Here is a 27,078-nt window from a genome sequence, read left to right on the forward strand (position 1 = left end):
TTGTGTGAATATGTGTTAAATAAAACAAATAACAAAAGCACAAAAAATAAAAAGTTCAATAGTTATTAGATTGTCAAATTAGTTGGGGGAACGCATGTATCTCAATCCCTTTTCACAACTGTGTTCCTGAAACTCGTATCGATGACGCCATCGATGGTACTGATAAAAAAAAAATGCACACAAAAAAAAGATGTAAACTGGACTGTACACACAAGTCAACATCTCGTGACAGTGGGACGTTTTATTAGTTCCTTGATGACGTACATCATAAGTAACCAATAAGAATCTGTCAATGTGACTCCGCTGACCAATAAAGAAACTGATTCTGAAGAAAGGGGCGTGGTATTTGCTATTTGTCTCCTGCATTAGCAGCTGTCAGCTGGAGAAAGGAAATCTGCTGCGTGAGAAAGATGGCGAAAGGAGCTCGAAGCTTGAGAAAAATCGCTGCATGTGTGAAGCCCTTACCGTCCGTGTCTAGCCGGGATGTTCGCTCCAGGAACAGTATCAGGTACATTATGTGTCTTTGGTACTCGCACAACTTAGCTGCTGTTCCACCCAACTTTTCGAATTGATTTTGTGGTCGCCTTCAATTTTTGGGGGTTTGCTGACTGTCAACAGCTGACCGTATGCTCTTATGCTCCAGCAATTGTACATAAAGTGAACCCAGTCTTAACATTTTCGCAAATGACAATTTTGTCAATTCTAACTGTCTTTAAGTAGTTTTCTCAATAGGATCTAGGGCTGCAACTAACGATTATTTTCAAAGCGAATAATTGGACAATTAATTAGTCAGTTAATCGGATAAATGTCACTTTTTTCAACTGCCTTCATAATTTAACGTAAGTTTTTTTGGCACGTTATAAGTAATAACGAAGACAAACTGAATGACTATTTCCTTCAAAAATAATTTATTACAGCTCCCTGACTTAACTGTTGTCTATAACTGTACTGTTTTAAGTACATAAAACTTGTAAAAGTTGTTATTAAAGGTTTTGGGTATAAAACATAGAAAGAATTTCTCAGTACACAAATCAGACAAAAGTCCGGTTCATACAAATAATAAAAAGATTTTTTCTTGTGGGCAAAGCGCTGATATAAATTGTGTCAATGATTCATTTATTTTCTTTAAGCAAACTAAACAATTAAATCGAACGAGGAGGCAGACTATAATGAATCAGTTTTCTTTATCAAACAGTTTTTCATAATTACAATCCAAATCCAATTTCAAAGCACTCGCTTTTGTATGACAATTTACAGTTTGAATGGGAGCTTGTGTTGAAAGGAGACTATTATTTGAATGGGTTTGTATTTGTGGTTTCATAAGAAATGTGACAACTTTACCATCTAACAATAACTCAAGTGCTAATATGCTTCTCCAAAACACAATACAAACGGAGATGTAAGACACCGATTAGCAAAATCGCTAACTAGCTTAGCGCTCCATGCTAATTAGTAATGTGTCATCAACAAAAACAATACAGTTGGCTTCATTTACTCACCACTGATGGAGGCACACTGGATCTAACAACACTAAAGACAATCTAACTCTCGACACTTCGTAAAGTTATTGATAACGCAACCCAACCTGAGTGTAGCAGTGAACTCTCTCTCTCTTGCTAATAAGAATTCATCTCTGGCGCGCGCGCGCGCAGCCTCACATTTCCCACAAGGACTAGCAGTCTAGCAGTGAACTCTCTCTCTCTCTCTCTTGCTCTAATCACTGGCGGGCGCGCACGCAGCCTCACATTCCATACAAAGAAGGACCCAAATGGGACTACTCATTGCTGCCGGCAAAAATTGATTATCAAATTCATTGGCAACGATTTATTAATTGATCTAACCGATTAGTTGTTGCAGCCTAAATAGAGTTGAACTTCTATTCGCTTCATTGATAAATTCAATCGAAGTTGAGATCCCATACATGTTCTCAGAAAATGATAAGCGTCATGCAGTCGGCAACTGAGGATATTTGCACACTATCTAGTGGTTGTTATTAGTGGAGATGCATTAACCAGTGTTCTGTCCATCGACTGCTATTGCCATTGCACTTTGCATTGTACTCATTAGAGCCAGATGGAGCCTATGTATTTTTGAGATGTGTCCGGACAAGAGATTTTATATTTACATTGCAGGTATTTTTGGAAGGATTTTGAGGATGGAGCTGCTATGAAGAAGGGCTGGAAGAAGAACCGAGAACAGGTTGATAGATCAAGTGAGGAAAGTCATGTGGGCACTTGGTGTTAGAGATGAGGATGCAAAATATTGGATTTGATAGAAAAGGATCCACTGTGACAAATCGTAACATGATCAGCTGAAAGGAAAAGGTGAGGAATTAGTCGTTGCTTTATAATTTAAGTCATTGTCAATGGGCACAAATGATTTAAGCACGACCGAGGAGTTCCACAAGGCTCAATCTTAGAACCCCTTGCTGGTTTTCACATATAATCTTTGTCTTTCACAGTCAATGGCACTGAATGGGTTAAAAAGGCAGCTAAATGGTACTTTATACAAGGATAAGTACGACAAGGGTCCCAAACTGTAGCATGCGACGGCAAGGCCATTTGGTACACCAATATGGACACCATAGAGCGTGAACAAAATGTCACTGCCAATTCATTTGTCAGATTCCCTGGTCACTTCCTGTTCTTTAACCCAAAATCAACAGGAAGTGACCCATAAAATGCCCACAAATCAACAGGAAGTGAAGCCAAAACTTAACAGGTAATGACCTGAATGGGCCCAGAAATTACCTCAGTGCCTGGCATTGGCTGCCGCTGACGACCATATATGTGGGAGGGGCCCGTTTAAAGTGGGAGGGGTTCATTCGCGGTACCCTCTCAGTTCAAATGGATTGGACGTCTACGTCTACTAGTGATAAATTTACAGCAGAAGGATGAAGATAGCTTGTTTTTCTGTTTATTAGTTGTTTTGTAGAATACTAGAATGATTTTCGGACCAGTGTATCAATAATCATTGAATCGCCATATTGTGAGATTATCGTTACCGTGAGCTTTGTATCGCAAATCGTATCAAGTATCCAGTAACCATCAGATTAAATGAACTCCTCTGTAAATCCGATAAATACAGTACAAACAATGTACTCTGAATGATAGAGTGCAGTAGACTCCATGACGTAACACTCTTTGGAATGGCCTTCATATGAAATCAATGCCTCATCAAAGCTAATTTGTTTTAGTCATCTGATCATTCTAAAATCTGCAAGATGGATATTTCGAGCAAACAGTGGAGCCCATAAATAACGGTAGCTTGTACCCGCAAGCTAAATTGGCTGGCTGCCAGTAACGGCTATAGGAAGACATCCAATCTATGTGAACTGGGAAGTCTGACAGTGATCCCTCTCAGTTTAAATGGCCTTGATAAGCAGTTGAAGTTAAACTTTTTGTTCAAATATAACAGTGGTTGACTGTATTTTACACTTTTTCGGTCTATTAATAATAAAATGTTAGTCATGACTAACAGTAGAGCCTTATGAGATATGATGTTATGTAATAATTTAGGATATTATGGCTAAGATCATTGCTGTTGTTAACCGATTGTCTAAAATTCTGAAAACAAAACTATAGGTTGTGAAAGATAGATTCAGATTTTCTTCAGTTGTTATTGATCACAAAAAAACACTGCAGTGAGATTTATGGCAGCAAATGTCGCTTGCTTCCGGTTTGCCACGGAGTTAAAAGACATACAAAAATAACTAAAAAAAAATGTAACTGCAATTAACAGTGCTAATAAAGAAGAGGCAAGTAATAAATAAATACAGAGTCTTAATGCAAAATTTAATTTCATATTAAATTCAGATGAGCTCAGATTTGTATAGAATGACTTGTCATCATGACATCTAACAGTAGTGGTTGAAAAAGGCCAGGGTAGAATAGAGTCCCTGATGACATCTAATAGAAGGCGACAAATTGTTGAACGGATTACTTTATATGTCAATGGAAATATTTGAGGTCGACCGATATATCGGCCGGCCAATATATGGACTTTTTTTTTCCAACATCGGCTGACGGCTGATTACCAAAAAAACATAAGGCAATAAAAAAGGATTTTGATCAGGCATCTACGTTGACAACTGTGGCCTCCACTGACTGACTGTAGGACCCCGGGTGGTTTCAAAGCAGGTTGCTGTTACAGGAAGCTCCAGGCTTGCCTGTTTTGTAAATATTGTAAGATTTTTTTTATCTTGCATGAGAGAATACACAATGGGGCCATAGACTTCATAATGTAATGACGGGACACGGGGCCGATTCTTAGGGGGCCTATTTCTGTCAAAGCTGACCGAGTGGAAACACAGACAAAGACCTTTTTCCGTTGAAAATTCATGTGAATAAATGCTTAAATCCCTGAATTCTTTATAGATATGGATGTAAAACAGTCTCGATTCTTGGTTAAAAGCAAAAAAAAAAAAAAAAAAAAAGTGCAGGTAACATTTATTTTACGTAAATATTGCGAATTGTTAGGCCAGTCAGTTAGGAAATTAGCGGCTGCCATATGTAAACAAGAGCTTTTTCAGTTGAAAATTCTAGTGAATAAATGCTTAAATCCCTGAATCTTTTATACTGTAGATATGGACGTAAAACAGTCTTGATTCTTGGTTAAAAGCAAAAAAACAAAAAAAAACGTGCAGGTAGCACTTATTTTACGTAAATATTGCAAACTATGAGGCTAGTCAGCTCAGCAAGGAACTAGCGGCTGCCATATGTCAACAAAGAGCTTTTTCTTTTAAAAATTATTTTTAATAAATGCTTTAATCCCTGAATTCTTTATAGATATGGACGTAAAACAGTCTCGATTCTTGGTTAAAGGCAAAACAAACAAAAACTAGGCCTGCAAGCAGGACTGAACGGGCCCTCGCGATCTAGCGCAACTCGGACGTCACGCAACTCGGACTGTGTGCAGGTCAGGGCGGTGGCAGATCCTCCTCTCTAATCATCTCATTAGAACCTAACATGCTCGAAAGTCGCCTATTTACATTCCCACACCCAAGAGATAAAAACCCCTATTGGAGAGAGTACTACAAAAAAGGAGCCACTACTGAGCTGTGCAGCCAAGCCCTTATTCAAAACTAAAATTAATCTTCTAACTGGGCCAATTCGACCAAGTGTGCCAACTATTGTGGCTCTATAAGCTGCCTGAGTCTCTGAAAAAAAATATTTCCTTTAAATGGCGAACAAAGGGTCGTCACGGCAACAGACAGAGACACGTGGACATGGGCCGTAAATAAGTATTTTAATAGGTCTTGAAACTACAATGACCAACCTGAAAAGAACTGGACATGTATTGGAAAAACGAGTGACTTTCTATTGCCACTAGTTGGCGCTGTAGGGTTGATGCAAATGACCCCTACAAGGCCCTTCAGGGTATGACTCTCAACAAGCACGGGAAGTTTGGCGCAGATATGTTGTATATCTGCCGAGTTATGACTGTTCAAAGTTTTTGGAGAGAAAAATTGTTGACAGTCATTTTCACTTTCCTGTTTGGACCCCTCCGCTTCAACGAAACTTCAATATTTTTCATCAGGCACCTGAACACAGGTCTTAAGGCTTCCCTTTTGCAGGTTTGAGGTAGATTGATTTTTTCCCTTTAGAGGAGGAGTGTGTCCCGTAAAAAAGGGCATTTCCTGTTCCCACTAGGAGGCGCCAGGCACAAATGGTAAATTTTCAATCCAGTCCTGCTCAGGCTAGTATACCTCACACACATGCCAGATTTAAAATATATTGAACGTTGTATGAGGGAGTTATCAGTCATTTTCCGAATTCGGTGTTTTGGCGAAAAAATGGCCGACTTTGGCACCCCGCCCAGGTCAGGCCCGTGAATGAAAACACACCATTTTTATAACTTAAGATTTCATATGCCTCATGAACAGGCTCGCCAATTTTGAGAATGATCAAACTAATTCCCTAGGTGCCAAGGTGTAAAATGTGCACACTGTAAATCGATAAAAATTTCACATTCAATCCAAAATACCCGATTTCCTGTAGGATTTGGAATGTGTGTGCAAGAGACTTTTTGGAGCAGTTTTGCACAAAGTTTTGACTCTCCAAATTTCATCACTCTATGTTAGAAAAACCTAAATGGAGAGGCCTTTTTGAAAATTTCAAGGGGGCGCCACTGAGCCATTTTGTTAAATTTTTTCGTAACGTTGCAAGATTATCGAACGTTATCCAAAGCCGCATGTATGTGCAAATTTTGGTGAGTTTTTATGCATATTCAAGCCTCCAAATGTAAACTCTTACTGTGAACCCATGAAAATTTCACATTCGATCCAAAATACCCAATTTCCTGTTGGATTTGGAATATGGGTGCAAGAGACTTTTTGGAGCAGTTTTGCATAAGGTATCTACTCCCCAAATTTCCTTGCTCTATGTTGAAAAAACCCAATAGGAAAGGCCTTTTTTAAAACTTCTTTCTTTCGCCACTAGTTGGCACTGTAGAGTTGATGCAAATGACCCCTACAAGAACCTTCAGGGTATGACTCTCAACAAACACGGAAAGTTTGGCGCAGATATGTTGCATATCTGCCGAGTTATGACTGTTCAAAATTTTTGGCGAGACAAATTGTTGACGGTCATTTTCACTTCCAGTTTGGACCTCTCCGCTTCAGCGAAACCTCAATATTTTTTATCAGGGACCTGAACACATGTCTTGAGGCTCCCCTGAAACAGGTTTGAGGTCAATAGTTTTTTTTCCCTTGGAGGAGGAGCCTGTCTCGTAAAGAAGGCCATTTCCTGTTCCCACTAGGGGGCGCCAGGCCTAATGGGTAATATTTCAATGCAGTCGTGTTCAGGCTGGGATATCTCATATACATGCTAGAAATGAAAAAGATTGAACGTTGTATCACGGAGTTTTTAATCATTTTCTGAATTTGGTATTTTGCCCAAAAATGGCCGACTTTGGGACCACGCCCAGGCCCGACCCTTGAGTGAAAACACACCATTTTGAAAACTTAAGATCTCATATGTCTCCTGAATACTCTGACCAATTTTGAAGACGATCCAACTATTTTCTTCAGCGACAAGGTCTCAAATGTAAATCGATAAAATTTCACATTTGATCCAAAATTTCCGACTTCCTGTTGGATTTGGAATATGGGTGCAAGAGACTTTTTGGAGCAGTTTTGCACAATGTATCGACTCGCCAAATTTCATCGTTCTACGTTGAAAAAACCTAATAGGAAAGGCCTTTTTGAAAATTTCAAGGGGGCGCCACTGAGCGATTTTGTTAAATTTTTTTGTAGATTATCAAAATTTACGCAAAGTTGCATGTATGTGCAAATTTTGGTGAGTTTTCGTGCATGTTCAGGCCTCCAAATGTAAACCCCAACTGTGAACCGATAAAAATTTCACATTTGATCCAAAATATCCGATTTCCTGTTGGATTTGGAATATGGGTGCAAGAGGCTTTTTTGAACAGTTAGGCATAAGGTATCTACTCCCCAAATTTCATTGCTCTACGTTGAAAACCTGAGAGGAGAGGCCTTTTTGAAAATTTTAAGGGTAAAGGGGGCGCCACTGAGCCATTTTTTGACATTTTTTCAAAACGACACAAGATTATCGAAATTTACGCGAAGCGGCACGTATGTGCAAATTTTGGTGACTTTTCGTGCATGTTCAGGCCTCCAAATTGGCCATTTTCATTTGCCCTGAAAAAAGAAGAATAATAATAATAATAATAATAATAACTAGGCCTGCAAGCAGGACTGAACGGGCCCTCGCAATCTAGCGCAACTCGGACGTCACGCAACTCGGACTGTGTGCAGGTCAGGGTGGTGGCAGATCCTCCTCTCTCATCATCTCATTAGAACCTAACATGCTCGAAAGTCGCCTATTTACATTCCCACACCCAAGAGATAAAAACCCCTATTGGAGAGAGTACTACAAAAAAGGAGCCACTACTGAGCTGTGCAGCCAAGCCCTTATTCAAAACCAAAATTAATCTTCTAACTGGGCCAATTCGACCAAGTGTGCCAAATATTGTGGCTATATAAGCTGCCTGAGTCTTTGAAAAAAAATATTTCCTTTAAATGGCGAATAAAGGGTTGTCACGGCAACAGACAGAGACACGTGGACATGGGCCGTAAATAAGTATTACAATAGGTCTTCAAACTACAATGACCAACCTGAAAAGAACTGGACATGTATTGGAAAAACGAGTGACTTTCTATTGCCACTAGTTGGCGCTGTAGGGTTGATGCAAATGACCCCTACAAGGCCCTTCAGGGCATGACTCTCAACAAGCACGGGAAGTTTGGCGCAGATATGTTGTATATCTGCCGAGTTATGACTGTTCAAAGTTTTTGGAGAGAAAAATTGTTGACAGTCATTTTCACTTTCCTGTTTGGACCCCTCCGCTTCAACGAAACTTCAATATTTTTCATCAGGCACCTGAAGACAGGTCTTAAGGCTACCCTTATGCAGGTTTGAGGTCAACAGATTTTTTTTCCTTGGAGGACGAACCTGTCTCGTAAAAAAAGGCATTTCCTGTTCTCACTAGGGGGCGCTAGGCCTAATGGGTAATATTTCAATGCACTCGTGTTAAGGGTGGGATGTGGCACATACATGCCAGATATGAAAAAGATTGAACGTTGTGTGAAGGAACTATTAGTCATTTACTGAATTTGTCATTTTGCCGAAAAAATGGCCGACTTTGGCACCCCGCCCAGGTCAGGCCCGTGAATGAAAACACACCATTTTGATAACTTAAGATTTCATATGCCTCATGAACAGTCTCGCCAATTTTGAGAATGATCAAACTAATTCCCTAGGTGCCAAGGTGTAAAATGTGCACACTGTAAATCGATAAAAAATTCGCATTCAAACCAAAATACCCGATTTCCTGTTGGGTTTGGAATACGCATGCAAGAGACTTTTTGGAGCAGTTTTGTACAAGGTATCGACTCACCGAATTTCATCCCTCTACGTAGAAAAAACCTAAATGGAGAGGCCTTTTTGAAAATTTCAAGGGGGCGCCACTGAGCCATTTTGTTACATGTTTTCGTAACGTTGCAAGATTATTGAACGTTATGGAAAGCCGCATTTATGTCCAAATTTTTGTGAGTTTTCGTGCATGTTGAAGCTTCCAAATGTAAACTCCTACTGTGAACCGATAAAAATTTCACATTCGATTCAAAATACCCGATTTCCTGTTGGATTTGGAATACGGGTGCAAGAGACTTTTTGGAGCAGTTTTGCATAAGGTATCTACTCCCCAAATTTCCTCGCTCTATGTTGAAAAAACCCAATAGGAAAGGCCTTTTTTAAAACTTCTTTCTGTCGCCACTAGTTGGCACTGTAGAGTTGATGCAAATGACCCCTACAAGAACCTTCAGGGTATGACTCTCAACAAACACGGAAAGTTTGGCGCAGATATGTTGCATATCTGCCGAGTTATGACTGTTCAAAATTTTTGGCGAGACAAATTGTTGACGGTCATTTTCACTTCCAGTTTGGACCTCTCCGCTTCAACGAAACCTCAATATTTTTCATCAGGGACCTGAACACATGTCTTGAGGCTCCCCTGAAACAGGTTTGAGGTCAATAGATTTTTTTCCCTTGGAGGAGGAGCCTGTCTCGTAAAGAAGGCCATTTCCTGTTCCCACTAGGGGGCGCCAGGCCTAATGGGTAATATTTCAATGCAGTCGTGTTCAGGCTGGGATATCTCATATACATGCTAGAAATGAAAAAGATTGAACGTTGTATCACGGAGTTTTTAATCATTTTCTGAATTTGGTATTTTGCCCAAAAATGGCCGACTTTGGGACCACGCCCAGGCCAGACCCTTGAATGAAAACACACCATTTTGAAAACTTAAGATCTCATATGTCTCCTGAATAGTCTGGCCAATTTTGAAGACGATCCAACTATTTTCTTCAGCGACAAGGTCTCAAATGTAAATCGATAAAATTTCACATTTGATCCAAAATTTCCGGCTTCCTGTTGGGTTTGGAATATGGGTGCAAGAGACTTTTTGGAGCAGTTTTGCACAATGTATCGACTCGCCAAATTTCATCGTTCTACGTTGAAAAAACCTAATAGGAAAGGCCTTTTTGAAAATTTCAAGGGGGCGCCACTGAGCCATTTTGTTAAATTTTTTTGTAGATTATCAAAATTTACGCAAAGTTGAATGTATGTGCAAATTTTGGTGAGTTTTCGTGCATGTTCAAGCCTCCAAACGTAAACTCCAACTGTGAACCGAAAAAATTTCACATTCGATCCAAAATACCCGATTTCCTGTTGGATTTGGAATATGGGTGCAAGAGGCTTTTTTGAACAGTTAGGCATAAGGTATCTACTCCCCAAATTTCATTGCTCTACGTTGAAAACCTGAGAGGAGAGGCCTTTTTGAAAATTTTAAGGGTCAAGGGGGCGCCACTGAGCCATTTTTTGACATTTTTTCAAAACGACGCAAGATTATCGAAATTTACGCGAATCTGCACGTATGTGCAAATTTTGGTGACTTTTCGTGCATGTTCAGGCCTCCAAATTGGCCATTTTCATTTGCCATGAAGAAAGAAGAATAATAATAATAATAATAATAATAATAATCCTTTGCATTACAATAGGGCCTTCGCACGTCTAGTGCTCGGGCCCTAATAATAATAATAATCCTTTGCAAAACAATAGGGCCTTCGCACGTCTAGTGCTCGGGCCCTAAAAACCGTGCAGGTAGCATTTATCTTACATAAATATTGCGAACTGTGACGCTAGTCAGTAAGGAAATTAGCAATCCGCCGTATGTAAACAAAGAGCTTTTTCCGTTGAAAATTCTTGTGAATCAATGCTAAATCCCTGAATTCTTTATAGATATGGATGTTAAACAGTCTCGATTTTTGGTTAAAAGCAAAAAAACGTGCAGTTAGCATTTATTTTACATAAATATTGCGAACTATGATGCTAGTCGAGAAGCAAATTAGCGGCCGTCTTATGTAAACAAAGAGTTGTTTCCTTTGAAAATTCTTCTGAATAAATGCTTAAATCCCTGTATTTTTTATAGATATGGACGCAAAACAGTTTCGATTCTTGGTTAAAAGCAAAAAAATGGTCAGTTAGCATTTATTTTACATAAATATGTCGAATGTGCTGCTAGTCTTTAAGTCACTGTGGTGGCCCCCATAGCACACCAAAGAGCTTTTTGTGTTGAAAATTCTTGTGAATAAATGCTTAAATCCCTCAATTCTTCATAGATATGGACGTAAAACAGTCTCGATTCTTGGTTAAAAGCAAAAACCGGGCAGTTAACAGTTATTTTACGTAAATATTGCGAAGTATAATGCCAGGCTAATTGCTCCCATTGATTTTTTTTCACAATGTTTCAAAATGCATGCATGGTACGAAAAATATAATAATTACTTGAATCCTTGAACAAATCACTCTTGAAACAATCCTTCCTATTTGTATGCATTACAGCTTTCGTACTTTTTCAACCTAAATCCGGGGCTAGATCACTGCATGTGACCGACTGCTAATAAATGAAACAGAGTGTGGGACGGCCCCCTTCGGGGAAGGCTTGACGCAGTGAATGAGGAATGTGTCACGTCAATATATTATGAAGTCTTATGATTTGAAGCGGTTGAAGTATTTTTTTAAAAATTGCCTTTCATAAAATCTACACCGTTTAAAAGAATATACAGTATATATTGGCCTCAAAAATTTGATTACAAAATCGGCTTTGGATATCTGCTGAAATTTTATTAGGTATTGGCATCGGCATTTAAAAATCCCATATCGGTCGACCTCTACAAAGTAAACAGTCTCCCAAAAAGTTCACACAGTGATGGTTCCCACACCACAACATACAGAACTGAGAGTTGTGGTATTCTGTGTTAATTTATTTTTTATTTTTTGGTCTCGTGCGATTTTTTTGTAATACATTGATGGCCTTCTTCTATTCTGAGGTTGCACTTACATTGACCGGTGGAGTTGGTCACACGGTGAGTATATCAGATTTCAGTCAGTCAGGATTGGTCTTCCTGGGTCTAAGAGAGCAGGAATGGGCCAGAGCCTCAATCTGACTGTCGCTTGAGCAGATTTGATATTTTTGCTCAATGACACCATTATTAAGATTCCCATTGATGACCCGTCGAGCCAGGTCTTACCACTCCTGGAAGAACATGGTGTATTATATTGTCCTCTTAAGTCAAGCTATATTCTGTATGTACACTCAAGTACTGTATACACCTGCTCAGTGTAACAAGATCGTCACCCAATACAAAAATACCACAGCAGCAGCCCAAGCATACAGCAAAAGTAGGGCAGTTTGGGGCTCTTTACGTCTAGGCAATGCCTAAAAATGCCAACTCGTCCAGACGTCTAGGTGGAAACTGCTTTTAAAAATGCGCTCCGTCAGTGTAGTCGCTATGGAGGTCAGTTATGTGTTGTTCCCCAATTATTAACCTGATTCTGCAACATTGCCACAGAAGCTAAACACAAATAATGTTTGAATTGACGTGTGTGACGCTCCAGTAGCATCGGTGTCCCTGACCTTCTTTACCTGGAATGCTGTCACATGCTTTGCTGAGCGACACGATGGCAGTACATCTCAATCCGAAGAAAGCTTATTGGGAGTTCTGTCGTGAATCCAAAATTCTGGTAATTTGCATAATAACAATTTTGTATCCCCCCCCCCCGTAAATGTAGTTGTTTTCCTCATCTTTTGACTTTATTCCCATAAGATATATGGGAAATATATTATAATATTAAATGTAGCTAAAAAATACATGTTATTCAAGCGAAGTATTATTTTTTGTGATTATTGGGATCAATAACTAATGCGTTGACCTGGATAAGTGGTTCTGAAAGTGAGGGCCTGTGAACTTATACTTTCCCTCACTGTCTACCCCTGTAATACAGCGATTACTCTGTTTTAGGGCTCTCAAATAATGATTATAGTGTGTTTCTGGTTGTTTTACCTTGGAACATTCCTAAAATGGCTGTTTCTTATTAGGTCTGTTCAATTTTAGACTTTGATTTTTTTCCCTTTTTCTATTGTTTTTTTTTTTTTTTTATGGTAATGCAATTACCGTAAATGCATTTTTCAGGAGTTAACTATATTCCCATCTGCGTCTATTATTGAATTCAGTTATCCACTGAAATCCTCTCAAATGAAAAAGTGTAGCTTTTTGGGACAGATATTGTTATACGTTTAAAGTTCAAGCACCTAAGAAATCAATAAAACTGACTTTCAGTGGAGTAAGGTTCTCCTTGAAGGTATAATTAGCACATCAGCACGACTGAATTCCATCAACTTTTGCACTTTGGGAGCAATTTGCTGAGCTCTTAGATTGTTTGTCATTATACTTGCTTTCACATGTTGTATTTCTCAACTCCAGTCTGGAGGCCACCCTTTTTTTGTTTTACTTGGCTTGAGTATTTAATTGAAAAGTAGTGCTGCAACGATTTATCGATTAACTCGAGTAATTCCATTAGAAATAAAGCTTCAAATTAAATTTAGCTGCTTTGAGGATTCGTTAAGTTAGAGTGACGTAGTAATGGTTTGTTTTGAAAATGCTGCATTTAGTTTTATTGATTTGGGTGGATACACTGCCCTCTAGTAGTCTAACATGGCTGAATCCAGCTGTTCGCTGTTAAGACTAACATAAGGTGTGTTTTTGTTTGAGCTAATATGTTTGTTTATGCATTCATTAATTAGTTTAGAAGTATATTTAGCAGTTTTTTTGTGGGAAAATACTGTATGTTTGAATGATTTGTTAAGAGTAGGGCTGTCAAAATTATCGTGTTAATGGGCGTGAATTAATTTTTTAAATTAATCGTGTTAAAATATTTGACCCATTTAACGCACATGCCCCGCTCAAACAGATTAAAATGACAGCAAAGTGTCATTTCCACTTGTTACTTGTGTTTTATGGTGTTTTGCCGCTCTCTGCTGGCGCTTGGGTGCGACTGATTTTATGGGTTTCAGCACCATAATTATTATTGACATCAACAATGGCGAGCTCCTAGTTTATTTTTTGATTAAAAATTTTACAAACTTTATAAAAACGAAAACATTGAGGGGTTTTATTATATATTTTTCTATAACTTGTACTAACATTTATCTTTTAAGAACTACAAGTCTTTCTATCCATGGATTGCTTTAACAGAATGTTAATAATGTTAATGCCATTTTGTTGATTTATTATTATAATGAACAAATACAGTACTTATGTACAGTATGTTGAATGTATATATCCGTCTTATCTTTCCATTCCAACAAAATTTACAGAAAAATATGGCATATTTTATAGTTTAAATTGCGATTAATTACGATTAATTAATTTTTAAGCTGTGATTAACTCGATTAAAAATTTTAATCGTTTCAAAAGTTAGCATTTCATAGCATTTAAGCTAGCACACTTTTGCTATTCAAGTTAGCCAATTGTTCTTTTGTTGTACTTAGATCTTCATTTATTTATTTTCATATTGTTTGAGGCTAAGCTCAGGTATTTTATTTTTAAATGCATTCATTGCTCTTGTGAAATGAAACTGCAATTCTGCATATTTTGAACTGAAGAACCACTCAGGAATTTTATTTTGTATTTGCATTTAATGCTCTTTTGAAATTGTAATCTTAGCTAGCCAAAATAAATGCAAATTAAAAGTATAAACACTTGTTTATTTGTTTTACATATCCTAAAATTTATTCTGCAACGCATTAAATGTCTGTAGTCCGATTTTTCAATTATTCGAACCAACTAATGGATAGATTAATTGATTACCTAAATAATCGTTAGCTGCAGCCCTATTGAAGGGTCTTACCGCTGATGATCCCTTGATTCTTCTGCATTTCTGATTTTTTTTTACAAAAAATGTGAAAAATGTTTTTTGTGCCTTCTAAAATTATCATTGAAGACGTGAACATTCACTTTGTTTTATTTTTCCCATGCACGGGCATCCCTTAAGGCATGTAGAGCCTCCAAGGTGTCACTTTCCTGGCGTCAGAACTGGATGTGGGCCAAGGTGACGGCTGGTCAAGCTTACATATAAATAAGTCATTGTCTGTGTTGTGTGTCAAGCAGATACATGCCATCATATGGCATCCTGCTGACGCGTTTGCCGCCCTTGCTGGGCGCCATCATGCCTGGCCGCAGCGTCATCCTTCCCGCGCGCTCCTTCTTCAACATTGCTAACACCTTCTCTAAAAGAAGGGAATATGCTGAGAGACGCATCATCGGGTATGTACAGTAACTCAAATCTGCTTTTTCCGTAATTACATTGGGTATCAATTTGATTGTTGTTGTCATTTTAGGTGTGAATTATTGAGTGCAGAATGCAAAACTGATCAGTTTTTCTTATCAGTCCACATCGTGTCAAATAAAAATTGCGGTCATGCCTTTCCAATATAATTGTATGTGAATGAACAGTACTGTATATATGCTTTAACTCCGCCTTCGTCTGTCATTTTGCATCTAGTTCTTCATATAGGCCTATGTGATATCGACTATAGCCGTATGTGGCCGTATGTTTGTAGCAACTAGCAACTGGGCGTTGTTTGAAGCAGCTGTCGACCGCAGTCAGGTATTATTGTTTTTTTTTTATCTAGCAGCATGAGTTGAACATGATATTTACTCTCGGTCCGTTCCTCATTGCGTCCCGAAGACCGCGCTGACTGTGTGTTAGGTCTGCTTTACCTGGTATAATTCAATAATCATAATTTGGATGTTTGTGAATCGTGCTCGAATCTTCTACGGCCGCATCGCAAATAATCTAAGAATCGGAAATTTCGCACACCTCTAGTCTTAACCAGAAAAGTCGGTTTCGGTGCGCTTGATACAAAACAATTGGCTATCAAATGACCATCTGGTCTGATGAATATGTAAATTTAATGTAAAAATGAAATTAGCCTAATTTGCCTAACAAAAGTCCGCTATCTTAAATGCTATGAATGCTAACATATTTACATTTCTCATAGCAAATCGCTCACACGTAACTCCACAACTGTACAGCTGTAGCTCTAAACTTACTTACAAATGCATATACAAAAATATTAGCTGAAACAACTTACAACCCTATGTGGGCCAAACCAGAGCGCAGCTATCTTTATCCATGTCAGACATCTTAGTCTGCTTCTCAGTCATACAAGGTGACAGTCCATCCAAACCCAATGCTGCCACCAGAGGGCAGCGTATCATCCATCATTAAACAAAATGCAATACTTTTTAGAGTTTTGGGATAGTTATTTTGAGATTTGGGGGTGCTTAAAGGGTTGATTCTGACTTACACTGAAATTCGGGACACGTCGCCCGGGTTTAGTGTTAGCAACGGAACTCATTCATAACCCGGGGACTACCTGTATATATATATATATATATATATATATATCTTTTAGATAAAATAAGCTTTGTTCGCTAAAGTGTTTTTCATATTTTTTCAGAAAAGTGGGATCCTATAGTTCACAGGTGTCAAACCGATTCCAGAAAGGGCCAAGTGGGTGCTGGATTTTGTTCCAACCGATAACGTGCGTGCAGAGAGTTTAACCAATGAACTTCCTGCTGAAACAAGCAGCACCTGACAAAGTTTAACTGATTACACATGTAAAAGATCTAATTGGTGAAAAGGTGTCCTCTTCATTGGTTGGAAAGCAAACCGGCACCCACTTGGCCCTTTCTGTAATCGGTTTGACACCTGTGCTATAGTTCAAACACTTGATAAAGAATAACTGAGATCAGTTTTGTATCCCGCACCCAAAAACTAGTTAAAAACAGCTGTCAGACATCAAACAACAACAATTTATAGAGATTTAAAAAAAAAAAAAAAAAGATTCTGCCGAGTTGGATTTTTAAGCTAATTCCAACAATTCACATGCTGATTTAAAAATTGCAGGCAACTTTTCTTCAGCACGTCAACTTTTTTTCTCCGTAACTCCTGCAGATAACCAAATCCGATAGTCGAACACTCCAGAAAGATTTATATATTTTTTACCTCAATTACTTGATCACAATTCAAAATGCAGTTAACCATATCATTTGTAACAGTATAAGTATGTTTATTGTTAAGTAAACATTGCAGATATGCCCGTTTCTTTTATATGTGTTGTATTTCAATATTTGAACATTTTTCATTAAGCAATTAAAAAAAGGCACAAAATTGATATCCTGTACTTTAAAAAAAAAAAATCAAAGTCTTTAAGAAAAGTTGAGATCAGTTCTAGATTTTGCACCCAAAAATTAGTTCAAAATAGCTTAAATTGTGTTCCTCTTTGTTATTCAATTGTGGCTTTACCTGCTTCTTTTCTTACCCGCTTTGATGTTACTGATAAATTTTTTGGACGAAATTATTCCAAGTTGTCAACTGCTTTGCTGCGTCTACAGGCAGCGTTAGGAATTTACATTTTGGATATATAGAGAATAACAAGGACGTCTGGGATGAAACCATGCCTTGCCCTCTTTTGATTAGTTTTTAATTCATGGTTTCTCATGGACCAACATTATTTTTGTGTCATACACTAACTTTGTGGAGTGCAGTTTTTTTTTTTCTTGTTTTTTTAGTATTTACCTCATGCTTCACTACATTTTGTAAAGTCCGGTATTATGACATCTACCGATATCGGTCATTAAGTTGAAGGAGACTGTGTTGCAGTCTTGCATTTCAATAGTCGCCTGTTGTTGGAAGCTTTCATGTGTCCATGTGACTCTTACGTAACAGTAAGTGCAGGAGACACAAAGCAGTGCTGTGCCTACGTTTGTGACTCAACACTTAAATCCATTGCAATTTTATTTTGAAATAATTCATTCAAGAGTTCAATCTATCTCTATCATAAAGCTTTTATTTACTCTAGAGGTGGAGTGGAATATTGTTAATGTGAGAAACAAAGAAAACATCGAATGGTCGATAAATATTAGCTCATAAACATGTTTATACAGTGGTACCTTTACTAATGAAATTAATTGGTTCTGGAAGTAGTTTCGTAACTTCACAATTTTGAAGGTAGAGACCAGTTTTCCATGTAAATGCCCTAATCTATTCCAAGCCCTCTAAATTTCAAATCTTTTATAATGCATAAAAATACATCAAAGCACGAAATTCAACCGATAATGCAATCCGATAATTATATACTTGATTTAGCCTCCAAATGTGTGCAATCAACAGTTTTGTCCAATTCTGCTAGTTTTAAGGATGTGTTTTTGCAGTGTAGTAATGTGATATATGTTAGGAATGGCTTACTTTTAAAGGCATTTTTGTGCAACTTGGGTGTTTACTTTTCATGGTAATTGTTGCCAAAAGCTTACCATTACCCAATGTCATTGCCATTCTTTAGTTGTTGGAATTTACTACTTGTTCACATTTGATGTGGAAAAAAATAGCACTAAATTACATTTTTGCACAGTAACATTTGATCTTTGTATACTTAAAAATTTTACACACATATTTGAATAGAATTATCGTAGTGACATTATCGGTTATCAGGTGGAAGGGGCAGGAAATTATCGGTTATCGATATCTGTTGCAAAATGTATTATCGTGCATCACTAAAAATAAATATAAAATCTGAGTTGTGCATAATGTAAAACACTAAAAGAGCGTAAAGAATAAAAGTTAATACACTCATGTAAAGCTGTCGGGACACGAGGGACAAATTAAAAGGATACTGGGATAAACACATACACATACAATAGAAGTCCCTCTCAGCCAATTGGGTGCCAGGAATGCTAGTATGTTCAACGGGAGCTGCAAGTCCCAGCCATACTGTATTTTTGGCTTTCGTATCATGAAATTTCTTTCGTAACAAGAGGCTATATTTCCCTGTTGAGTCGTGTCTTAACCTGATAATTCTGTATGTAGAGACATTCGTAAGTAGATATACCACTGTATTTGTCAACATAAATCTGTTTGCTGCCAAAGATCAATATTCATATTTTCACCAGGAAAGTCCACAATGAGCAATTTGAAAGACAGGCATGACCTTGAGTATTGTCTTATGAAAAACCAAACATTTCAATATTTTTTTTCAAACGAGGAAAAAAATAACACTATTGTCTTCTACTTTATGAAAACAAACTGAATTTAAGGAATTAAATAGTTTATGCATCATGATTGAATGGGCTGGACAATTTAAAATTCAAGATTAAAGATTAAAAAAAAAAAAAGGATATCGGTGCATGTACAAACTAACAAGTTCATCAGATTTTAAACTCCTTTAAAAAGAGTCCAGTGTTGTTGGTCTTTATGTGATTTATTACAGTCCAGGTGGAGTAGACTGTAAAGCTAAGCCAAATAACAAAAAACAAACAAAAAAATTTACACATATTGTTTACTAAAATATTAAATATATTTAATTTTCAAGTGCCTGTAGTACTGCTACTATACAATGGTAGACGCTATTTTAGAAAAACCACCAGTTAAAACAAAAGAAAAACCAATACAAAAAAATGAGTTTAAAAATCGTGAAAAGAATCGAGATTGGACCACATTAACATTTTTTTTTATTTTTTTTATCGTGACTTGAAATGGACGAAGGAAAGTTTTCACAAATCACCATGAAGAACGAGGAACAATATAAACTGTGGTTACTTGCTGCTGGCTCCGACAAAAAAAAAAAAAAAAAAAAAAAAAACGGCGGTGAAAAAAACGATATCACTCTGCTCTGCTCCCTGCAGAGCTGCTGGATTACAAATGTCGCTGTTGATAGTAAAATTATTGACATGCGATGGTAAGTTTTCTTAAGTTAGTTTAACTTCATCCTGAAAACATAGCCAACACTATTGATTGGATCGGTCAACGGCAATGTTCCCTCTAATTTTTCATGCGTGTAAGCAGACACACAATCTCATGAGCACACAGAGTACCACTGTGAGCAACATCAGATGTGTACGCTGTGACCACACACCAGTATCACGCCTGTTCAAAACCTTGGATCAAGTTACAAAGCTTATTAAAAGAATGAATTTCAATTTTCATTAGTTCACTTTTAATATAATTGATTTGGCCCACTTAAGATGAAAAAGACAATCTCGTTCATGAGATGTGTAATATATCGTATGTCAGAGTCCTGCTTTAACTATAGGAAGCATCCTGCTTTGGCCTGGGTAAAGTCTAGTTGTGGCACGGGTGAGTTAATAGATCAAACATAATGAAAAACGACAATGGGAGTACAGTATATCAAACTCCCACATTAAAACTGTTCAGACAATAAGGACACTCAAGATTCCTGTTTTCCGTGACCAAGAAGAACAGGTTAAAAAAAAAAAAAAAAAGTTTCACCATTTGTTCTTCTACATTTGTACATACTCCGACAGCCGTACCATCCTAAAAGAACCACATTTCTATTTTTTTTTACTTTGGCTTGATGAGTGTAGTATCACTGCCCTTTCGTTTCACAATGATAAGGAGCTAGCATTTGCACGTCTTAACTCTGCTGCACTGCTAACCTGCACGTGACGTATGGGCAGGGAACATATGCGCAACACTGTGAGTGCTATGATTGGCTGCGTAGCGTGAGTGAAGTGAACTGTACCAATAGGAGCGTCGCGTTGACACATCACTGCAGCGGCGACGGTCGTCCTTGTGACGCTACAATACGTTTCTGTTGAATTTTATTATGTGCGCTGAGTATGTGCAAGCAGTGCGCAATTGCGCAACCGCGTAGTTTAGAGGGAACATTGGTCATCGGTAAGTTTTATGTGTGCAAATGTTGTTTTTTATTGACATGCTAAGATTTGTACCATTGACTCGTGCTAGCTTAGCCACTCGGGAGCCCTGAAATTAACATATAGCTAACAAACTGCAAGAAATTTATTGAAATCAACTCACCCGACTATCGTATTTTTCGGACTATAAGTCGCACCTGAGTATAAGTCGCACCAGCTATAAAATGCCCAACGAAGAAAAAAAAACATATATACATGACACTGGAGTATAGACCCTACCCACCGACGTCACAAAACCACGTGCTCGCTGTATGGTTCCGCCCACTTGTCCGTCATTTTGTCTCTATTAGCATTGGTTTCAATTGATCGAGGAATTTAAAATGCATTTCATGGAAGACCCGGTGCTTTCTGATGCCGTAAACTCACTGGATGTGTTGCATAAAAGGCGTTATGTGGAAAAGCTTCGTTCTATACAGTCGCCAGATCCATATTTGATGCCCAAATCGATGTTTTTCGATCCACTGTCTTCGCCCTGTCTGCCTGACATCCGCTACGCTGATATTTACCATTACCTTGTCCACACAAAATCAGCCTATTCTCACGAAAATTTGAAAAACTTCAAGAGAGCTTGGAGGCTTATAAATACTTCGTTGCTGGTTGGGTGAAACAGGTCCTCGTCCACGAAAATTCGGCAGGAATCTATCTTGTGCTTGGAAAGGTGAGTTACGAAATTTTCAATTCAAAATCTTTTGTTATTGCTAACATCCATTGTCAAGTCTAATGTATTTCATGTCGTTTGTCAATGGAGTTAAGGCTTTTAATGGTTATATGGTTTAGCGATAGCACTCTCACTACATACATACGTGTATGTTGTCGGCGATTAGCCTAGCAATGATCTTAATTGTGGTTATTTGTCAGCCCAAAACCCTCTAAGTATATCTTAAATGCATCTTACCGGATATAAAATGACTACTACATAGTCTGTGGTGATTTTTTGGTGCCCAGTTTTCACGTCGAATTGCAGCCGTCCATTTCGCTCTCCTCTTTGGATCCCTCGGAATACGGTAAAACTTCAAGTCTCTCCTTCCATCTTCTCTGTTAGTGCAACCAACAGCCACACACGCCTTCACCATTTTGATTATTAATGTTAAGGAGCAGAAAAACACGCCGTAAATAGGAGGAATGTACGTAGCCGTAACAGGTTAACACTATGTTTTGACGGACAATTGGGCGGTACCATTCAGGAGAGCGGAGTTGTGACGTCACGTGGGTAGGGTCTATAAGTCGCATTTTGGGGGGAAATTTACTTGATAAGATCCAACAAATATAACAGATATGTCATCTTGAAAGGCAAAATAAAATAAAAATACAATAGAGAACAACATGCTGAATAAGTGTACAGTATGATAATGTTACATGATGCATGAACAACGAAATGCGAACGTGGCCGGTATATCAACGTAACATAGCTATTAAGAGTTATTCAGATAACTATAACATAAAGAGCATGCTAATAAGTTTACCAAACCATCAGTGTCACTCCAAAACACCAAAATAGCATGTGAAATGATATAATAATGTGTTAATAATTTCACACATAAGTCGCTCCAGAGTGTAATTTGCACCCCCAGCCAAACTATGAAAAAAAACTGCGACTTATAGTCCGAAACATATGGTAATTAAACCCCCGCCAATTGGAAGATAATGTCCAATATTCTGAACTTCCCCTTTAAAGCTTCATTTTAAAATTATTTTTAAATATGACTCAATTTGTTTATGTAGGTATTCCATGCAGCAGATGTATGAAGTAGTGGCAGGTGTGGAGAACTACCGACTCTTTGTTCCATGGTGCAAGAAGTCTGACGTCGTCTTCAAGCGGAGCGGATACTGCAAGGCCAAACTGACTGTGGGCTTTCCGCCAGTGACTGAAAACTACACATCCCTTGTCACCACAGTGCGTCCCCATTTGGTGAAGGTAGGCTGCTTTTTTGTACCGTTTTGCACGCATGCACGAGCGAAGGCAGCATGTCCCTAAGTTATTATCCCTGTACTTGTGATAAGACAGTGCCTCCAAGCATCTGTCTGCGAATGAAACATGCAAGTCAGGGTACTGCTGTTTATGGGTCTAAATCTCGTTGCCACCACCTTGAAAGTTTGGACAGAGTTGCTCCTCTTGTGTGGTCTTCAGGCATCGTGCTCCGACGGCAAACTCTTCAACCACCTGGAGACCGTTTGGCGCTTCAGTCCTGGTTTGCCTGGCTATCCACAGACCTGCACTGTAGACTTCGATGTAAGTATTTGCTGTGAAGAGTCCTTTCAAGTGATTAAAATGTTCTTGTCTGTTGTCCTTTGAACTATTTTCCCGCTCAAAAACAAACATGTCGCATCCCTCAGATCTCCTTCGAGTTCCGCTCGCTCATCCACTCGCAGCTAGCGCACGTGTTCTTCGACGAAGTGGTGAAGCAGATGGTGTCGGCGTTCGAGCGCCGCGCCACCGTCGTCCACGGCCCCGAGACGCCCATTCCGCGCGAGCTCATGTTTCACGAGGTGCACCACACGTAGCGGCGGAAACAACAAGAGAAAGAAGAAAACAAAAGCCACGACTTAAGTTCTACCTGACAATGCCAGTGCCTTCCAAAACCCCATTGTATTTATGTTACTGATGTTGTCGATTTAGTGCAGAATTATGACTGGAACGAGCAAGCCGAGCACAACTTTGTCTGACAGTACATCATTTCCATTGTACTGCCTGACTAACCTGCCGTTTGACCTTTTCACCAGCATAATGTTAAAATCCCTACCGAAGAGATATTGCAGGTTAGTGTCAGGGAAACCAAGTTTTTGTTGAAAATAACCTAATGATATGCCCTAATGATAGTATTTTTTTATTCCTCCAATGACAGCAACGTACAAGATGGGCAACCTTTTTCCCCATCAGGGCCATTTCATTTAATTTTCCATTGGTGAAAAGATATTTATAATGAACTTTTGGTTTCATTGATTATTTTTATTTTTTGGGATGAACGTTCTTCTAAAGCAGGGGTGCCCGTTATGTCGATCGCAACGCTAGTGTGGGTAGCTCGTGACCTCCGTGAAGCTGGCCCCCCATCAGATGCAAATTTATAAAAGAATTGTCATTCGTTTGGGTCGTTTGGCCACAATATTAACATTTAGTATTGAACAAATCTGGCCTACATGACCCAAAATGTGACCAGGTCTCAATTAAATATTTTTATTATAATAACCATGATTTTTAAATAAATAAATAAAATTTGAAATGATATATAATGTGAATTATGAAACTGAACTAGAGGAGCACTTAGACTAAGCAGACAAATTCAAAGCATCCCCATATATCTCACTTTTGTGACCTTTTCTTGTATCATGCACCCTGCAAATTTGAGTTAAAGCAACACGAGGTAACTTTTCAGTTTTGGTTGATTTTAGCGACGCAGGTGGACAAAAGCAGTAGTGTTTTTAATTTATGAAGACTGTGTTTCCCATGAAGACCAGCGCATGAGCGCACAGTGTCGTAAAATCCTGATCTACCGGTCACCTGTAGATGGATTAAACAACATTTGTTTCCAGCGGCTGTGTGAAGAATGAATAGTAATGAGGTAACGAATCCAGTTGTGGCTAAACAATAACATATAAAGATGTTGAAAATAGAAACATTTGATTTTGTACTGTATTCCTCCACTGGCCCTCCAACCCCCAAACTCGTCATGACTTCGGTTATCACGCCAGCGAGTGAAAATTGGGCCAGTGTTTATTCTTGAATGTCCTTTCACCCTGATAGCTTCCCTTTTTCTTTTTTTTTTCTACTCTGACAAAACTTGTCTTTCTTGTTGCTCTGCCAGCGTTTGCATCAACCTAAAGAATGGAAAAGAGGGAATTGATGTATGCTGTAAATCAGTTAGCACATTTGTAGTTTTTTTGTGTGGCAGGGTTCCTGTCACTATCCTCAAAGTTAATTAGTGCAGTTGAAAGTGATACAGACCCCCTCAAGATATAAAAGAGGCGTCATCCATCGTTAGTTGACATATCATCACAAATGTTATGAAAATATTTAATGATGGTTGAAAAGTTACCTAGTGTTGCTTTAAATAGGCTAATCTTGTATCGCAGTATTTTTTATTTTTTTTTAACCTCTGTGACTTGTTTCCTTTCATATTACAAATAGTGAGGACCAGAAGTATTTGCACCCCTTGTGGTTTTGCAAGTTCACCCACTTAGAAAACAGAAAACAGGTAACCTTTTAACTGAAACTTCAATCATTGATGCATTTCCATTTAGAGACATAATCTAAAAATAATTCCAGAAATCCCATTGTATGATTTTTAAAATTTGTCATTTACCGGGTTCTTAAGTGTTTTTTTTTACCCCTGAGAATCAGCAATAGTTATGACACTCAAAGAGTTGTCAGTCTACCTTTAAAAAATGCTAATGGTTTACCACCCGCCCACCACGTTTCATTTTATTACTGTCTCCTGTGCACCCCACAGTCAATTATAATCCAATTGCTACCATGGGCAAGACCGGAGAGCTTTCCAAAGACACCAGAGGAAAAAAATTGATCTCCACAAAGATGGAAATGGCTATGGGACAGTTGGAAAGCAGCTTGGTGAGAATAAATCTGCAGTTCCAGTAATTGTTAGAAAATGGAAAAGGCTAAACATGACTGATAATCTACCTCTGACTGGGGCTCTGTGTAAAATCTCTCCTCGTGGGGCATGCCTCATGATGAGAAAAGTGAGGGCTCAACCTAGAACTACGTGGGAGGAGCTGGTCAATGACCTGAAGAGAGCTGGATGCAGTTTCAAAGGCTACTGTCAGTAAATGGTTCAAAATCATGCATTGCTCAGAAGGTTCCCCTGTTGAAGCCAGTACATGTGAAGGCCCGTCGGAAGTTTGCCAGGGACCATCTAAATGATGCAAAAGGGGCCATGGGAGGAAGTCATGTGGTCAGATGAGGTGAGGTACAAACTTTACTCATCGTGTGTAGAGGAAAAAGAAGGATGAGTACAATCCCAAGAACACCATCAACACTGTGAAGTATGGGGGTGGAAAACTCATGCTTTGGGGCTGCTTTTCGGCAAAGGGGACAGGACGACTGTACTGTATAAAGCAGAGGATAAATGGTGAACTGTATCGTCAGATTTTGAGCCACAACCTCGTTCCCTTACTCAGAGACTTGAAGAAGAGTTGTGGCTGAATCTTCCAACATGAAAATGATCCGAACAAAGCCAAGATGACCAAGGAGTGGCTGCGTAAAAAGCATATCAAGGTTCTGGAGTGGCCTAGCCAGTCTCCAGACCTCAATCCGATAGAAAATCTTCGGCTGGAGCTGAAACCTCGCGTTTCTCAACGACAGCCCCGAAACCTGAAAGATCTAGAGAAAATTTGTGTGGAGGAATGGGCCAAAATCACTGTTTCCATTTGTGAAAACTAGGTGAAGAACTACAGAAAGCGTCTAACAAAGGTTTCTGCACTAAATATTAGCACTGATTTTCTCAGGGGTACAAACACTTATGAACCCTAGTAAATTACAAATAAATTATTGAAAAATCATGCAATGTGAGTTACGGATTTTTCTTTTAGATTATGTCGCTATAAGTGGAAATGCATATATGATTAAAATTTCAGACCTCTGTTTTCTAAGTGGGTGAAATTGCAAAATCACAAGGGGTACAAATACTTCTGCTTCTCACAGTATATATAAATGTAAAATTTAAAATAATCCCTTTATTCATTATCTCGAACACAAACACACCGACATACAGAACCGAATACATAACCTCCACCTTCTGTAGGTTTCACCCACTGGCGGATGATTTTTTAAATTTTATTTTAAATAATATATGTACAATAGTATACAACATTTTAAATGAATACAAATAATAATTGCAGTTTTCTTTAAATTATTTCTTTCCCAAATAAAATAGAATAGTATTCCCACTTTTATTAAATAAACTAAATTTGATTAAAATGTTATTTTTTGATTGCCTGCCGATGACAACAATAGACTTCCAACATGTTTAAACTGGGCAGACTTGCTCTGAATGCATGTTTCAGTGCCATCAATGGCACTAATCATTTAATCCATTTTGACGTCTAGCGCCGTCAATGGTAGCCATTGAGTTCAAACTGTAACTTTCTCACTGACATTTGTTCACGGTTACCTTCACCAGCTCCATAAACGACACGAGACGCGCGTAATTGTACAGTATATTTTTTGTGCAATATTAGGTAACATTTTATTGTGTATTTTTTTAAGCTGCGTAGCAAGAAAAAGTCAGTACATGTCCGCTCGCATATTTATCATTCTTTTTAAAACCTGCAGATGTATTTATTGAAGTGTAAATATTACAACAGGTTCTTTTTAAAAAGGAAAAAGTGTGCATCTTTGTGTTTGAATAAGGGACTGTTTTTAAAATGGCTTTTGGAACAAGAAAGTATTGACTGCATGATGTATAAAG

At 38.3% G+C, this 27,078-nt stretch overlaps 1 protein-coding gene across 4 annotated transcripts; it reads left to right on the top strand.

Annotated features, from left to right (window-relative positions):
• The first annotated feature begins 375 nt into the window (after nt 1-375).
• Nucleotides 376-27,078, top strand: coq10b (coenzyme Q10B). Of its 4 annotated transcripts, none has more exons than XM_057852766.1 (5): nt 376-508; nt 15,032-15,187; nt 22,382-22,574; nt 22,661-22,889; nt 22,994-27,078. In XM_057852766.1, exons 1-5 carry the CDS (start codon nt 411-413, stop codon nt 23,260-23,262), a joined length of 945 nt encoding a protein of 314 aa, XP_057708749.1. In that variant the 5' UTR covers nt 376-410; the 3' UTR covers nt 23,263-27,078. The 4 variants fall into 4 exon arrangements, with proteins under 4 accessions (XP_057708749.1, XP_057708751.1, XP_057708748.1 ...); XM_057852768.1 differs by having other exon boundaries at nt 22,788-22,889; XM_057852765.1 differs by having other exon boundaries at nt 381-508; nt 15,029-15,187.

Source organism: Corythoichthys intestinalis, chromosome 12 (genome assembly GCF_030265065.1).
Source record: "Corythoichthys intestinalis isolate RoL2023-P3 chromosome 12, ASM3026506v1, whole genome shotgun sequence".
Classification (NCBI taxonomy): domain Eukaryota; kingdom Metazoa; phylum Chordata; class Actinopteri; order Syngnathiformes; family Syngnathidae; genus Corythoichthys; species Corythoichthys intestinalis.